General features: G+C 39.8%; 1 protein-coding gene across 3 annotated transcripts in view; it reads left to right on the top strand.

The window, feature by feature from the left end:
- Window positions 1-16,197, top strand: part of LOC132822339 (ERC protein 2) — an 820,981-nt gene that overhangs the window by 216,033 nt on the left and 588,751 nt on the right. For all 3 annotated transcript variants that reach the window (XM_060835591.1, XM_060835589.1, XM_060835590.1), the window contains 2 exons: window positions 831-986; window positions 16,015-16,182. In XM_060835591.1, the coding sequence (XP_060691574.1) occupies window positions 831-986; window positions 16,015-16,182 (324 nt within the window). The remainder of the gene's footprint in view (window positions 1-830; window positions 987-16,014; window positions 16,183-16,197) is intronic.

Genomic DNA, 16,197 nt, shown 5'->3' with positions numbered 1-16,197 from the left:
TGGTCAAGTGCCTAGTTAACTATGAGGGTAGGGGGATGGTGTAAGTTAATACTTGGTTAAGGAGGAAAAGACATTTCAGACATGCTATTGTGAAAGGTTGCATTATCAGAACTGATGCAATGGAGATGGCAGAACTGGGAGAAAGGAACGGAACCCTTACAGGGTGTGGAGTTTAAGGAAATGGACTAATTGTAACTGTGGGAGTCTCTGAGCTTATAATGAATATGACATAGCCTATTTTCCCAGTTCTGATGAAGGATCACAGACCTGAAATGTTAACTCCTTTTTGTTTCCTTGCAGAAATATTGCCATGACCTGCTACAAATTTGTTAGCTTTTTCTGTTTTTATTTCAGACTTTCCAGCATCAGTACTGTTATCATTGTTCAGTGTCCTTTAATTCTGACCTATCTTGGCACAACCACCTGATGAAGGAGCGGTGCTCTGAAAGCTAGGGCTTCCAAATAAACCTGTTGGACTATAACCTGGTGTTGTGTGATTTGTAACTTTAACACACTGTCACCCCACTTCTGCCCACATAGCCACAAGGTAGAGGCCACAATGTAGTAACATTATAGGTGAGTTTGAGAAAAGGTGGTGTCTGGATAATTTCCTGCCCGATTGCTAATGATAATCAAGTAAGTTCCTGGAGACCAGTGACACAAACCTCAATGATCCACTGTTCTTGTTTTGTTGATGTGTTTGCTGCAAACAATGTTTTGCTGTTTTCACTTCAATGGCTGTTCGATTTAGAATAGAGATTTTTTTAATGTTGTGGCATATAATAACAACAGTAGTAATTTAGAAATTGTAATTTTGTTTTCTGCCTTAGGATACCAAGATTGCCTCACTGGAGAGAAATATTAGGGATTTAGAGGATGAAATTCAAATGCTGAAGACCAATGGAGCTCTGAGTACTGAAGACCGGGAAGAAGAGCTTAAACAGATGGAAGTTTACAAGAGTCATTCAAAGTTCATGAAAAATAAGGTGATTATTGTTTTTGGATAGGTGTAAGATTTCTAAGTGATCATATGGGCAAGTACCATGTTGAGTCTTTCAGATAGTTAGTTAGAAAAGTGACCAGGAGTCAATTTTTACTTAGTTTTTGATTTGTTCATGAAGTGAAATATTCCAAATGCTTATATTCTAACCTTGTGCTAATCTTCTAACACCCTACCAGTGTAAATAAGTGTGTCTTTATAATCTTCCAAAAAAAACAAATGAACTTGAAAATCAAATTACCTTGTGAACAGAGGTACTGGCCCTTTAATGGGCCAAATTTTAAAACAAATTTACAATTTAAATTAAGATAATATTTTGGAGAGAGATTATATCCATCGGTCATGGAAGCCGTGAAGCTTACTGGTGGAAACAACATGCTCCCACTCCTCTGCCACCCTTGCATGAACGTAACTATGGAAGAGAAGTAGGTATCTATGAGTAGAGTAATGATCCTCTCCACAGCCTGCTGACTAGTCCTGTTAATGGCCATATTAATTAGACCCAGGAGCCGACCCCTGTGGAGGTCCTCCAATGTGTTTGCCCCTATTTTACACTGGGTGGCCAAATTTGAGAGTGGGCTTGAAGTTTGGGCAAAAGTTGTGGAGCAACCTCCTTGCAAAAGTGAATTAAGGGCTACAGTCCAGCACAACCTACACATGCATAGTGCACAGACTCCTCGAGCACAGGCTGCCTGGGGCATCCATCAAGTATCCTAACCTCCTCCTCACTGTGTGCAACTGCCTCCATGCCAGATCCCTGATGGTAAAGAGGAAGTCACCTGTGTAGCGTGCCCTTATGTGTCTCTTTTTACTCTTTTAAAAAAGAACAAGTGAACAAACTTAGTAGTGAAAGGTGCCTTAAAATGGCTCTGATACAAAAATCAAAACTTGTAAAAACAAAGTTTTAAATTTCACTGAAGTTTGAGTGGGAACAATGGCCTCTGGCCCCCTGAGACCCGCCGGTTAGGGAGGGCCTCAAATGTGACAGTGGACACTGCGTGCGCCCTCCTGAAGGACATCTGATGCAGATCTAATTAAAAAGAGTGGCAGGTAATTAGGACTAACAATCCATTTCATGATCTACTGGTTGGACCTGTCCATGGTTACCATTAGTGTAGGCCCATGAGGAGGTTTCTGTGCTTCTCTGCACAAGGGGACCAAAGGTTAGGCATATGAGACTGAAATACATAAAGACATTAACTTCCTCAAATAGTGAAAAGGGGACTGCAATCTCTCTCATATCTGCATGCATGTGAATGGATTCCTCAAGACTGTGCAAAGGCAGGTGATTTGGGATTCTGTGAACCATTTTAACTGTTTATCACACAGGACCACTGCATAAAGCATTCCCATGACCAAATTCCTGATGGCAAGAGCAATGGCTTCTGTCTGGAGACTCCTCATTGAGTCATACAGCTTGGAAGCAGACCCTTGAGTCCAACTTGTCCATGCCAATCAGGTTTCCCAAACTGACCTCGTTATGTTCACCAATGTTTGGCCCATGTCCCTCTAAATCTTTCCTATCCATTATCTGACCAAATGTCTTTTAAATGTTTCAGTTGTACCTGCATCAATCACTTACTGTGGCAGCTCATTCCCTTCACGCACCACTCTGGGAAAACATTGTCCCTCAGGACCCTCTCACCTTAAAACTATGCCTGCTTGTAAAGAATAAACTTCTATAAGGTCATCTGTCGGCCTCCTACCTTCCAGTTAAAAATGGTTGCACCCTATTCAGCCTCTCCTTATACCTCAAACCATCTTGTAATTTTTTTCTATATCCTTTCTGTACTGTGTACAGTTCTGGTCGCCACATTATCAAAAGAATATGGACACTTTGGAGAGGGTGCAGAGAAGGTTTACGAGGATGTTGCCTGGTATGGAAGGTGCTAGCTATGAAGAGGGGTTGAGTAGGTTAGGTTTGTTTTCATTAGAAAAAAGGAGATTGAGGGAGGGCCTGATTGAGGTTAACAAAATCATGAAGGGTATATAGACAGGGTGGATAGAGACAAGCTTATTCCCAGGGTGAAGGATTCAATAACAAGAAGTCACGTTTCAAGGCGAGAGGTGGAATGTTTAAGGGATACTCGCAGCAAGTATTTCACACAGAGGGTGGTGGGCATTTGGAACATGTTGCCAGCAGAGGTGGTAGAAGCAGGCACGGTAGATTCATTTAAGATGCATCTAGACAGATACATGAGTAAGTGGGGAGCAGAAGGAAACAGATGCTTAGGAATTGGGCGACAGGTTTAGACAGTAGATTTGGATCAACTCAGGCTTGAAGGGCCAAAGGGCCTGTTCTTGGGCTATAAATTTTCTTTGTTCTTTGTTCTTTCTAGTTTAACAACATGCTTCCTAGAGCAGGGTGACTAGAATTGTATGCAGTACTCCAAATGTGCCCTCACCAATATCTTGAGCAGCCCTGCAACGTGATGTCCCAATACCTATACTCAGTGCTCTGACCAATGAAGACAAGTTGCCAAATGTCACCTTCACCACCCCGTCTACCTGCAAAGTAATGTTCAAGAAACTATGAACCAGCACCTCTCGGTCCCTTTATTCAACAGTACTCTAAGTGTGACTTTTGATGATAAACCAGCCATTGAATTTATTAAGAAACCTAGTTGATGGATTGTTGTTTAAAACTTTCAGACGATATTTACTTAGTTATCCTGGTAACCAGAATAATTATTTTTATTTTATCTTGTGACTAACAGAGTAGTGTGACCAGAGCCAAAATGGAAGTTTGAAGCCGAACAAAGCCATGGTTTCATTGTGGATGGGTGTACAAATAATTGGGAAAGGATAAAATGATATTCGCCAGGTTTTTTGTGCGTTATTATATCAGAATGGCTGTGGCTGGTACAGAGAGATCTTCCTTGAGAACAATTTTCAAAGAATAAACAAAATTTATAAGGAGATCTCTGTTATTTATGTGGATAATAGGGTTGTAATGATAGGGGATTTTAAGTTTTCAAATATAGTCTGGGACTGCCATAAGGTTAAGGGATTGGATGTGGGGGAATTTAAGTGAGTACAAGAAAATTTTCTTGTTCAGTATGTGGATGTACCTACTAGAGAAGGAGCAAAACTTGACCTTCTCTTGGGAAATAAGGCAGGGCAGGTGACTGAGGTATCAGTGGGGGAGCGCTTTGGGACCAGCAACTATAATTCTATTACTTTTAAAATAGAGATGGAAAAGGATAAACCAGATCTAAAAGTTGAAGTTCTAACTTGGAGGAAGGCGCCAAAGTGTATTAGGCAAGAACTTGCAGAAGTTGATTGGAGACGACTATTTGCTTAAAGAGATGGCTGAAAAATGGGAGGCCTTCAAAAATTACATAGCGAGAGTCCATAGATGGTCTGTTCCTGTTAGGGTGAAGGGCAAGATGGGTAGGTGTGGGGAATGCTGGATGACTAGAGAAATTGAAGCTCTCATCAAGAGAAAGAAGGCATATTTCAGGTATAGACAGCTAGGATTATGTGACTCCCTAGAAGAATATAAGGGCAGTAGGAGTATTCTCAAGGGGGAAATCATGAAGCAAAAAAGAAACATGAGATAGATGGCAAATAGGGTGAAGGAGAATCCAAAGAGATTCTACAAATGCTTTACGAACAAAGGAGTGACCAGAAAGAGAGTAGGGCCTCTTAAAGATCTACAAAGCTGCTTGTGTGTGGAATCGCAGGGAAAGGGTGACATAGTAATTGAGAATTTTGCATGAGTGTTTACTGTGGAGATGTTTGAGAAATAGTGATATTTCAAAAAGCATCCATATTATAGAAGAGGGGGTGCTGGATGTCTCAAAATGCATAAAAGTAGGTAAATATCTGGGACCTGATCGGGTGGATCCCAGAGCTTTGTGGGATGTTAGGAAAGTGATTGCTGGGCACCTTGCTGCAATATCTGTATTACTGATAGTCAAGGGTAAGGTGCTGGAAGACAGGAGGTTGGCTAACGTCGTGCCACTATTTAAGAATGGTGGTGAGGAAAAGCCAGGGAACTATTGACCGGTGAACCTGATCTCAGTGGTGGGTAAGTTGCTAGAGGGGATTATGAGGGATAGGTTTTACATATACAGTATTTGGAAAGGCAAGGACTGATTAGGGATAGTCAACATGGCTTTGTGCATGGAAATTGTGTCTCACTAACTTGAGTAAAAAGTGAGGTCTGCAGATGCTGGAGATCAGAGCTGAAAATGTGTTGCTGGTTAAAGCACAGTAGGTCAGGCAGCATCCAAGGAACAGGAAATTCGACGTTTTGGGCCAGAGCCCTTCATCAGGAACTTGATCAAGTTTTTTGAAGTAACGAAGATGACTGAGGGCAGAGTGGTAGATCTATATGGACTTCCGTGAAGCATTTGAAAGATTCCACATGGTAGACTGGGGTTAGCAAGGTTAGATCACAGGGAATACAGGGGGAACTAACTATTTGGATACAAAACTGGCTCGATGGTAGAAGGTGGTTATGGAGGAGTGCTTTTTAGACTGGAGATCTGTGACCAGTAGTGTGCCACAATTAATGGTGGTGGGTCCACTGTTTTTCATAATTTGTATAAATGATTTGGATGTGAGTATAAGATTAATAGTAAGTTTACAGATGACACCAAAGTTAGAAGGTGAGACAGCAAAGAAAGTGACCTCAGAGTTAAACCGGATCTTGATCAGATGGGCATGTGGGCCGAGAAGTGGTAGTTGGATTTTAGTTTACATGTGAGGTGTTGCATTTTGGAAAGGCAAATCAGGGCAGGACTTAGACACTTAATGGTAAGGTCCTGGGGATTGTTACTGAACAAAGCAGGGTCATAGTTCCTTGAAGGTGGAGTCACAGGTAGTTAGGATAGTGAAGAAGGCATTTAGTATGCTTGCCTTTATTGGTCGGTACATTGAGGATGGGAGTTGGGATGTCATGTTGCAGCTGTATGGGCCATTGGTTAGGCCACATTTGGAATATTGTATGCAGTTCTGGTCTCCCTGCTATTGGAAACATGATGTTCAACTTGAAAGGATTCATGAAAGATTTACAAGAATGTCGCCAAGGTTAAAGGGTTTGAGCTTTGGGAAAGGCTGAATAGGCCGAGGCTGTTTTATGTGGAGCATTGGAGGCTGAGGGGTGACTTTTATAGAGGTTTATAAAATGACGAGGTGCATGTATAGGTTAATAGCCAAGGTCTTTTTCCCAGGGTAGGAGAGACCAAAACTATAGGGCATAGGTTTAAAGTGAGAGGGGCGAGATTTAAAAGGGATGTAAGGGACAACTTTTCACTTAGATGGTGGTGTGTTTATGGAATGAGCTGTCAGAGGAGGTGGTAGAGGAGGTATTAGCAATTGCAACATTTAAAAGGATTCTGGATGGGTACATGGATTGGAAAGGTTTCGAGGGATATGGGCCCAATGCTGGCAAATTGGTCTCTATTTATTTAGGATATCTGGTCAGCATGGATGAGTTGGGCCGAAGGGTCTGTTTCCATGCTGTACATCTCTATGACTCTATGATTGGGCTTTTGAAGTGGCTGAAACGTTAGGTTTAGAGTTAATCATGGGGCTAGGAAAGTAAATGTAACTGAGATAATGGCATAACAATTGAACTTTAAAAAACAGTAGTGCAAACCTGATTGATGAATCAATTGATTAGCAAGTATTCCACTGCAGATGAATTAGCTAGAACTAGAAAGGGAAACGGAAATCATAGTGCTTTCACTTGAAAGAGAGCACAAATAAAGAAATAACTCATCAGTGAGAGGGAATAGAAAATAAAAGAGCAACTCAACACAAGAGAAAGGTGGTGAGAAGCCTTTTCCTTGATTCTTCATATGGCTAAGCCTCACATTATCATTTCTGGGTTTTAAACAAAGTCTTTTGGTCTGCAACTTTTAAAATAAACTCCTTCCACTAAGGGAATGTTTGTTTTACAGCACTGAAGGATCTTTCTGCATTCTTAGAAATAGCTGCTTTACACATCTGGCCATAGGTATGATATCTACAGAACTGACCAAACCAAAACTTTATAAAGTCTTTTTTCAACTTACGGTGCCTGTTGAGCCCAGGAAAAACATTCCTGTTTACGTCAATCAACATTAACCTGGCCAAAGAAAGACTGACTACACTATTAGAAGACATAAAGACACATACACCAAACACCAGTAACTTCATCAACAAGGACAATGTCATCAAGCTGGTGGACCGATGCCTTACCACACAGTTCACCTTCAAGAACAAAACCTATAGGCAAACCAATGAGACACTCATGGAATCTCTGATATCAGGGTTCTTGGCACAGGCAGTCATGTAGAGACTCGAATAAACAGCTCTGTCAACCATCCAACCCAAACTTTGGATCCATTATGTGGATGACACCTTTGTCATCACTAAATGAAACAAATTAGGGGAAATCTTCAAGACCATCAATAATACCCCTACAGGCGTAAAATTCACCTAAAGAGGAGGAAAACAACAAACTGTAATTCCTAGATGTCACAGTAGAGCGAACATCCTATGGGAAACTTCAAACCAGCATCTACAGGAAAACAACACAGAGCGACCAAATGTTGAACTTCAGAAGCATTCATCCCAACACCCACAAATGAAGCTGCATCAGAACATTATTACAACAAGCCAGCACACACTGCAGCACAGAGGAACTATGTAGAGTAGAGGAAAATCACCTATACTGTGTATTCAGAAAGAATGGGTACCCAATGAACACAGTGAAAAATGAGGTCTGCAGATGCTGGAGATCACAGCTGAAAATGTGTTGCTGGTCAAAGCACAGCAGGCCAGGCAGCATCTCAGGAATAGAGAATTCGACGTTTCGAGCATAAGCCCTTCACCTTTCCTGATGAAGGACTTATGCTCAAAACGTCGAATTCTCTATTCCTGAGATGCTGCCTGGCCTGCTGTGCTTTGACCAGCAACACATTTTCACCCAATGAACACAGTCTGCTGATTTCTCAGCAACAAACCCAAACAAGCAGACAAAACACGCCCAGAAACCCTAGCTACTCTCCCCTACATCAAAGACATCTCAGAAATGACTGGCAGACTACTCAGACCCCTTGGCATCATAGCCCACAAACCCATCAATACACTAAAACAGCAGCTAATGAACTTGGAAAAACCCTATACAGACAACAAGCAAAACTAATGTCATTTACAAAATACCATACAAGGACTGTAACAAACACTACATTGGACACCAGGCAGTAAACTAGCCACCAGGATACATGAACAGCAACTAGCCACAAAAAGACATGACCCTCTCTCTAGTATCCTCACATACGGATGAGGAAGGACATCACGTCGACTGGGACAACACATCCATCCTAGGACAAGCCAAACAAAGACACGCATGAGAATTCCTAGAAGCATGGCATTCCAACTGGAACTCTGTCAACGAACACAATGAGTTAAACCCCATCTACCATCCCTGAGAAAAGGAACAGGAAGTGACTTCACAGGAAATAACATCACCACAGCAAATGACATCACTATCCAAAAGAAACCCAAACATATAATTAGAAAGCAGGAATTTTCAGCATTGCTTTGCCTGAGGCCCACTGAAGATGTTACCTAGTAGGTTAATGAACGTCTGGAAATGAACCTTCTAGCTCAGTGAGCAAACCTACATCCAAAACTTCAACCTGAGCTACAAATCTTGTCAAAACTCACATTCCAGAGTCTTCAAATCAGATTGAACTGTTCATAATGTTGTCCATTCATAAACTCTCCAAATGTAAACAAAAACATATTTTAGAAGTGTCTTTCTGACATTTTTAAACCATAGCTACAGAGATACTTCCAAGTTATTCATTAAACTTCTTTCGACACATAATAAACCCATATGCTTTAAAATTCAAAATTCCAAATTCAGAAATGAATGATTTTAAAATGTTTATTAATAACACATCTTGCAAAGCGCAAGTACTACACTTTAATTCAAGTGAGGTATAGCTGCATGCTAAACAGAAATAAAATATTTGTTGTAACTGATGGGGTTTAAAAGAGCAGAGCTAATTCACTCCTTCTCACCTGATTGTAACAGGTCTGCAGAAGGTTAACAGGCCAAGGGTAATTTGTTAAATTGTTGTGATTTGTTGAATTGTCAGATTTTGTGAAGAATGAGCAAACTCCTTGATTCTCTATTTTCATTTTTTAATTTTCATCATTGCTTAAATAAGCACTATATTCTTGGAAATGACCGTTAATCCTGAAACAAATAACAATCCTTGTGAATGCCTTCTAAGATTCCATACAGATTCTGTGCATTCGTCAATTCATATGTCAGTTATAATGTCTTCAATCTTAACAAAATAAAATATGAACAAGCTAACTGGGTTGTAACTAAGGCTTTGATTTTTCTTATATATTAGTGGGATTTGAACATTGTGCTCATAAAAATAAATGCTGGATGAAGTAGAAAGATTGTGACAGATAAGTGATAACCAAGTCCGTGAAAACATTGCTTCAGGCTGTGCATTTTTGTCATTCTTTATGTGCTATCTCTGAATCAAAAAATGCCAACTGCTATTAGCCTTTGAACTGCACTTACTGGGCAAAATAACCCACGAGAAAGACTTACTTTTTGGAGACTAATTGAAAAATATTACGTATTCTGATATGCTAGTTATTGTCTACTTAAAAATTTATAAAACGAACTTTCAAGGAAATGAATCTATTTTATCCCTTGTGAACATAGTAATGTTTTGATGAATCTTCACAAAGCTCTTTCACCAGATCCATCCATAATTAATTTTGTGTTATGAGTTCTAAAATATTATACAAATCCTTCCATTCAATTGGTGACCTTTTGAGGTGGCACTATTATTTATTTTTCTGCCCTTAAATGTTTTCTCGCATAAAAGGCCTATGTTGAGGTTATATAAATGATGAGGAAAAAAAGAAGAAACCTGATGACCAACATTTGTAGAACAGAGGTCTTTTCATTGAATTTAGTTTGGGCGCAAATAAATTCTTGGTATATCAGTCTGAATATCTGCTTGAGGAAATGTTGAGCCTTCGGTTCCATTGTTCATGCCTTACGTTCTCTTAACAATAAATTGGAACAAAAATGATTAATGTGTATTCTTCAAAATTATAAACTTTACACTGATATACAGACCCTTTTCTCATTTCTGATTATAAATATTTGTATTCACCTTTTATAATGGAACTGGCCATATATACTGGTCATATTCAATTGCTTCTTCAAGCAGTACCAACAGTGTGAAATCATTGTGTGACACAGTTATGGAGGCAATTTTCTCTATCCACCTTGACAATTTATTATGAGTCATCATCAATAAGAGTGGAGTAAAAAATGAGGTCTGCAGATGCTAGAGATCACAGCTGAAAATGTGTTGCTGGTCAAAGCACAGCAGGCCAGGCAGCATCTCAGGAATAGGGAATTCGACGTTTCGAGCATAAGCCCTTCATCAGGAACCTCAATAAGAGTGGAGCCCAGCATGTGACTGCTAAGGGCATTGCTGAAGCATTTGCAACCATCTTCAGCTGGACAAATAGATGATCCACCTTTCTGATGATCATGGATGCCTGTCTGTAACTAATTAATTTCACTCTCTGGATAGCAAAATAGCTGAATTAATAAAGCCACAATTGTGAGCCCAGACATCATGCTGGCTGTTGTGCTGACTTGTGTTACAGAACTAATGGTCCCAAGCTGAGATGTTTCAGTTGTAAAGAGCTCTTTTGTTTATTTTGGTTTATTTGTCATTGTGCACTGACTTGGGAAAAGAATGGTTTTACAGCAGAGATCGGTGGATGGAATTGGTGAACTTTTAAAAGTTTGGGAAATCCATTGTGGGTGATGTTTATAATGCTGTTTTACAAGCAGTGGGGAATGGTTTAAAACATATGGCGTAGTTTTGGAGTGTAAACATAAAAGGAAGGTATCATGGCAGCAAGTAGCTGTAAGGTTAGTGCTGTCGTGACCAGTTGTGGATGCCTAAGGTTATCAGCTTGATAACAGCAACTCGGGTTCCTGGGTAACTGAATGGCTTGTGAATGTAAGTGATACAGTGAGAAATCTTCGGATGCTGAAGGGGAGGTGATGTATCTCTCTGCAGTTAAAAAGAAAGCAATTTGCAGTCTCAAGAAAGCTGTTATTTTCTCCCACTCGTTCTAGTAAGCTTTGGCCTTCTGTTTTCATTTGTTCATGTTTTAACCATCGTTTTTGTGCAATACACTTTCTGTTCTGCAGCAACACTCAAATTTCAATCTAAATTCAGATTTTGTTCTTGACCTGACTGCAGAGCAGTAGTTTGAAACCTGATGAGTTAGTTTTACACTATGTAAGTTTGGAACTGCAAAGATTATAACAATGGGGTGGATATTTTTATTCCTTTTCAGTTCCAATGATCTAGTGATTAATTAAGTCAAGTTCCATTTCCATTAAATAGTTTAGTGAATTTTTTGCTGGTCTGTTGGGGATTGAATACCACAATATTTCACATTATTTTATGAAAACCGTAACTACAGACTTTTATGTGTAAAGCAATGTTCTCAACCAGGAATTAACTTTTCATGGACAAAAGTAGGATGTGTCCAGTTTAGAGGTTTCAAGTTGGGCAGAGGGAAGTTATAAGCTTTAGAGTCAAGAAGATTGGCCTATTAGGATGACAGAGTCTGGAACACAAGTTCAATGGAGTCAGTGAATTTGTCACACACTGAAGAATGAGCCCATTGATCTTGCAAACTGGTTTTTTGACTGAAAAAGTGCAAAGACAATTCATTTGGTAAATGTTGTGAAGTATAGAAATATTTGACTGCTTTCAGTGAACTTGCAGACTATTGAGAGGCCTAGATAGACTGGGCTTGGGGAAAATGTTTCCACTATTCTGTAAAGTGTAAAAAAAAATAGATAAATCCCTGGGGCAGATGGGATTTATCCTCGGATTCTCAGGGAAGTCAGGGAGGAGATTGCCGAGCCTTTGGCCTTGATCTTTGTTACCATTGTCTACAGGAATTGTGCTAGAAGAGTGACGGATAGCAAATGTTGTTCCTTTGCTCAAGAAGAGGGGTAGAGCCAACCCTGGTTATTGTAGACCAATGAACCTTACTTTGATTGTGGGTATAGTCTTGGAAAAGGTTGTGATAGATAGGATTTATAATAATTTAGAAAGGAATAAGTTGATTAAGGATAGTCACATGGTTTGTGAAGGATAGGTGGTGCCTCACAAACCTTATTGAGTTCTTTGCGAAGGAGACCAAACAGGTGGATGAGGGTAAAGTGTTTGTGGTGTGTATGGATTTCAGTAATGCGCTTGATAAGGTTCCCCACAGTAGGCTATTGCAGAAAATATGGAGGCATGGGATTGAGGGTGATTTAACGGTTTGGGTCATCAGTTGGCTAGCTAAAAGAAGACTAGTGGGGTACCACAAGGATCTGTTTTGGGTCCACTGTTGTTTGTCATTTTTATAAATGCCGTGGATGAGGGCATGGAAGGATGGGTTAGTAAATTTGCACGTGACACTAAGGTCGGTAGAGTTGTCGATAATGATGAAGGATGTTGTAGGTTACAGAGGGACATAAGCTGTAGAGCTGACGTGAGTGGTGGCAAATGGAATTTAATGTGGAAAAGTTAAGGAGTAACAGGAATGCAGAGTACTAGGCTAATGGCAAGATTCTTGGCAGTGTCGATGAGCAGAAAGATCTGTGTCCAGGTGCATAGATCCTTGAAAGTTGCCACCATGTTGATAGGGTTGTTCAGAAGGCATACGGTGTGTTAGCTTTTATTGGCAGAAGGATTGAGTTTCGGAACCACGAGGTCGTGCTGCAGCTGTACAAAACTCTGGTGTGGCCACATTTAGAGTAGTATGTGCCGATCTAGTCACCGCATTATAGGAAGGATGTGTAAGCATTGGAAGGGGTTAAGAGGAGATTTAATAGGATGTTGCTTGGTATGATGGGAAGGTCTTACGAGGAAAGGCTGAGGGACTTAAGGCTAAAAATCACACAACACCAGGTTATAGTCCAACAGGTTTAATTGGAAGCACACTAGCTTTCGGAGCGAAGCTCCTTCATCAGGTGATAGTGGAGGGCTCGATCGTAACACACAGAATTTATAGCAAAAATTTACAGTGTGATGTAATTGAAATTGTACATTGAAAAATTGATTGTCTGTTAAGCCTTTCATCTGTTAGAATACAGTGATAGGTTCACTTCTTTCATGTGTAAATCACAAAACCTTTTTTTAAAGTTGCATTCTCAGGCAAGCTGTTAACAGTGGTGATAGCTAGGCAATATGTTGAAGATGTTAGCCCCCTGTGTTCTCTGTCTATGCCATGATGTTTAAGATTGATTCTAATTTGAAAAGAGAGATAACGGAGTTTTACATAAATTCATGCAGTTTTTGAGATCAAAGTTCTACATGAATGAATGCAGTTTTTGAGCAAAGTGCAATGTAACTCTGCAAGTACAAACTCACCCCACAAAGTATATGTGTGCATGTGGGTCTTTGTGTGTGTGTGTGTGTGTCTGTCTGTCTGTCTGTCTGTCTGTCTGTCTGTCTGGGGTGGGGTGTGTGTAGTGAGTGCAGAGTGTCTTAAGTCTGTGAGGGGGTGCATGTGGGAGTGTGTGTGTTTATAAGGGTGTGTGGGTGTCTACGTGCGAGTCTGTGTGTACCTGTGACTGTGTGTCTGTGAGAGAGAGTGTGTGTACCTGTGACTGTGTGTCTGTGAGAGTGTGTGTGTGTGTGTGTAGTGCAATGGTGATCACCTGTAATGTGACATGAACCCCAGGTCCCAGTTGAGGCCCTCCCTATGGGTACCGAACTTAGGTATCAGCCTCTGCTCGGCTACTTTCCTCTGCTGCCTGAGCTCAAAAACTGCATGGATTTATGTAAAACTCTGTTATCTCTCTTTTTAAATTAGAATCAATCTAAACACCATGGCATAGACAGAGAACACAGGGGGCTAACACCTTCAACATATTGTCTAGCTATCACCACTGTTAACAGCTAACCTGAGAATGCAACTTTAAAAAAAGTTTTTGTGATTTACACATGAAAGAAGTGAAAATATCACTGTATTCTAACAGATGAAAGGCTTAACAGGCAATCAATTTTTCAATATACAATTTCAGTTACATCACACTGTAAATTTTTGCTATAAATTCTGTGTGTTACGATCGAGCCCTCCACAATCACCTGATGAAGGAGCGTCACTCTGAAAGCTAGTGTGCTTTCAATTAAACCTGTTGGACTATAACCTGGTGTTGTGTGATTTTTAACTTTGTACATCCCAGTCCAACACCGGCATCTCCAAATCAGGACTTAAGGCTGTTTTTGTTAACGAGAAGATTGAGAGGTGATTTAATTGAGACATATAAGATAATCAGATGGTTAGATAGGTTGGACAAATGGTGATGGCTAGCACGAGGGGACGTAGCTTTAATTTGGGAAGTGATAAATATAAGACAGATGTCGGAGGTAGTTTCTTTAATCAGAGTAGTAGGTGTGTGGAATGCACTGCCTGCATAGTAGGAGACTCGGCTACTTTAAAGGGCATTTAACTGGTCATTGGATAGGCATATGGACAAGAATGGAATAGTGTAGGTGTTAGATGGGCTTTAGATTGGTTCCACAGGTCGGCGCAACATTGAGGGCTGAAGGACCTGTACTGCATTGTTATGTTCTATGTTCACTAAGAGGAAAGACTAGGAAATGAGGGCATGGCCTCCAAGTGAAGGGCCGACCCTTTAGTACTGAAATGAGGAGGAACCGTTTTTATAAGATATATTTAACTTGTGATAAGTGGTCCTATAGGTGTGGCATTAATGCAGAATCCCTTGCAACACTGCCTAAATGTTAACTTTACAGCCAATTGAATAAATACAGTTCCAACCAGGTATTATGAAATTAGTGTTTCCTAAGTTAAATCCACATTGTGATTTTTGATTTGAAACTCCTTCATGGATTTGCAATCACTTTATTATTCATTTCTTTACCAACTGCCATCTGCACTGTGAAATAAATAATTTGCACTATCATATTCAGATGACTGCATTAGTGGCAAGACCACATTTGTTGCCCTAGCAAGATCCTTGGAAGTATAGCATCTGAATGACTGTAGTTTATATACATGCATCTTAAACACCTTGGAAGTTCCTTGCCAACGTTTACATTTGGCAATTGAAGTGAAGTAGTACCACTGCTGTAGTTTTTAAATGAGCCTTGCAATACATTCAGTTTTCTTTTAGAAGAGCCAATTATTTGATATTAGCAGTTTGAAAGCAGGGATATTACTTCAGGTATCTTCAGTAATTAATGTCATGGCATTGTGTCCTGGTGCTAACTAGAGCTTTTTAAATACATGAACAAATTGTAGACACGTGTTGAGAGTGGAGGTTTCTCCACTGTTACACGTTTGGTACATTTGTACTGTGCATGTATGAAGGTGACAAATGTAAATTAGACTTGTTGTGGTCTTGTATTGCTCATGAATGGCCATGTTCCTGTGGTGCCATTTACAATATCCTTGGCTTTACTGTTGAAAAACAACATGGAAACACTGCACTTTATGTTTCTGCAAGTGTTGCTAAATGTATGGCTCTTAATATTATTTGACCGAAGCCCACTGTAGTAATTGCAGCGTAATGATGTACAGTGTTAAAAGACTATATTAAAAACTCACATTGTACTCTTCCTGAACTGTACAGCATGCCGAGGGTAGGCAGTTATTGGCCTGTTAACCTCCTTCAGTTCAATTTGTTTTCAATAAAGGAACTGGATGCCTGCGTATTTTACCCATTTTGAATTATATTATGTGTAATTTATGGCTAAATGTTTTTAGAAATATTTTTTAAAATTATATTTGTTTGAAGATTAATTTTTAGTTTGTCAGATAATGAAAACAAATCCTCTGTGTTGATTAAACAGTGTTGCTGTTATGTGAAGGAGTGTGTTGGCTTAAGCCAAATGATCAGTTAAATCAACTATTTTGTTATGAATTGTCATTTTCCTCATTTTTTGTAATGTTAGTGTATTTTATTTGAATTATAGATCGACCAGTTAAAACAAGATTTGTCCAAGAAGGAATCTGAACTCCTTGCCTTACAAACCAAGCTTGAAACATTGAACAATCAGAATTCTGATTGTAAACAGCACATTGAGGTTCTCAAAGAATCACTCACTGCCAAAGAACAGAGAGCTGCCATACTTCAAACAGAGGTAAATTCAGGACAC

This window comes from Hemiscyllium ocellatum, chromosome 14, assembly GCF_020745735.1.
Source record: "Hemiscyllium ocellatum isolate sHemOce1 chromosome 14, sHemOce1.pat.X.cur, whole genome shotgun sequence".
In the NCBI taxonomy this organism is placed as follows: Eukaryota; Metazoa; Chordata; class Chondrichthyes; order Orectolobiformes; family Hemiscylliidae; genus Hemiscyllium; species Hemiscyllium ocellatum.
The sequence above is the reverse complement of the archived record's forward strand: the minus strand, read 5'-3'. Positions and strand labels throughout refer to the sequence as shown.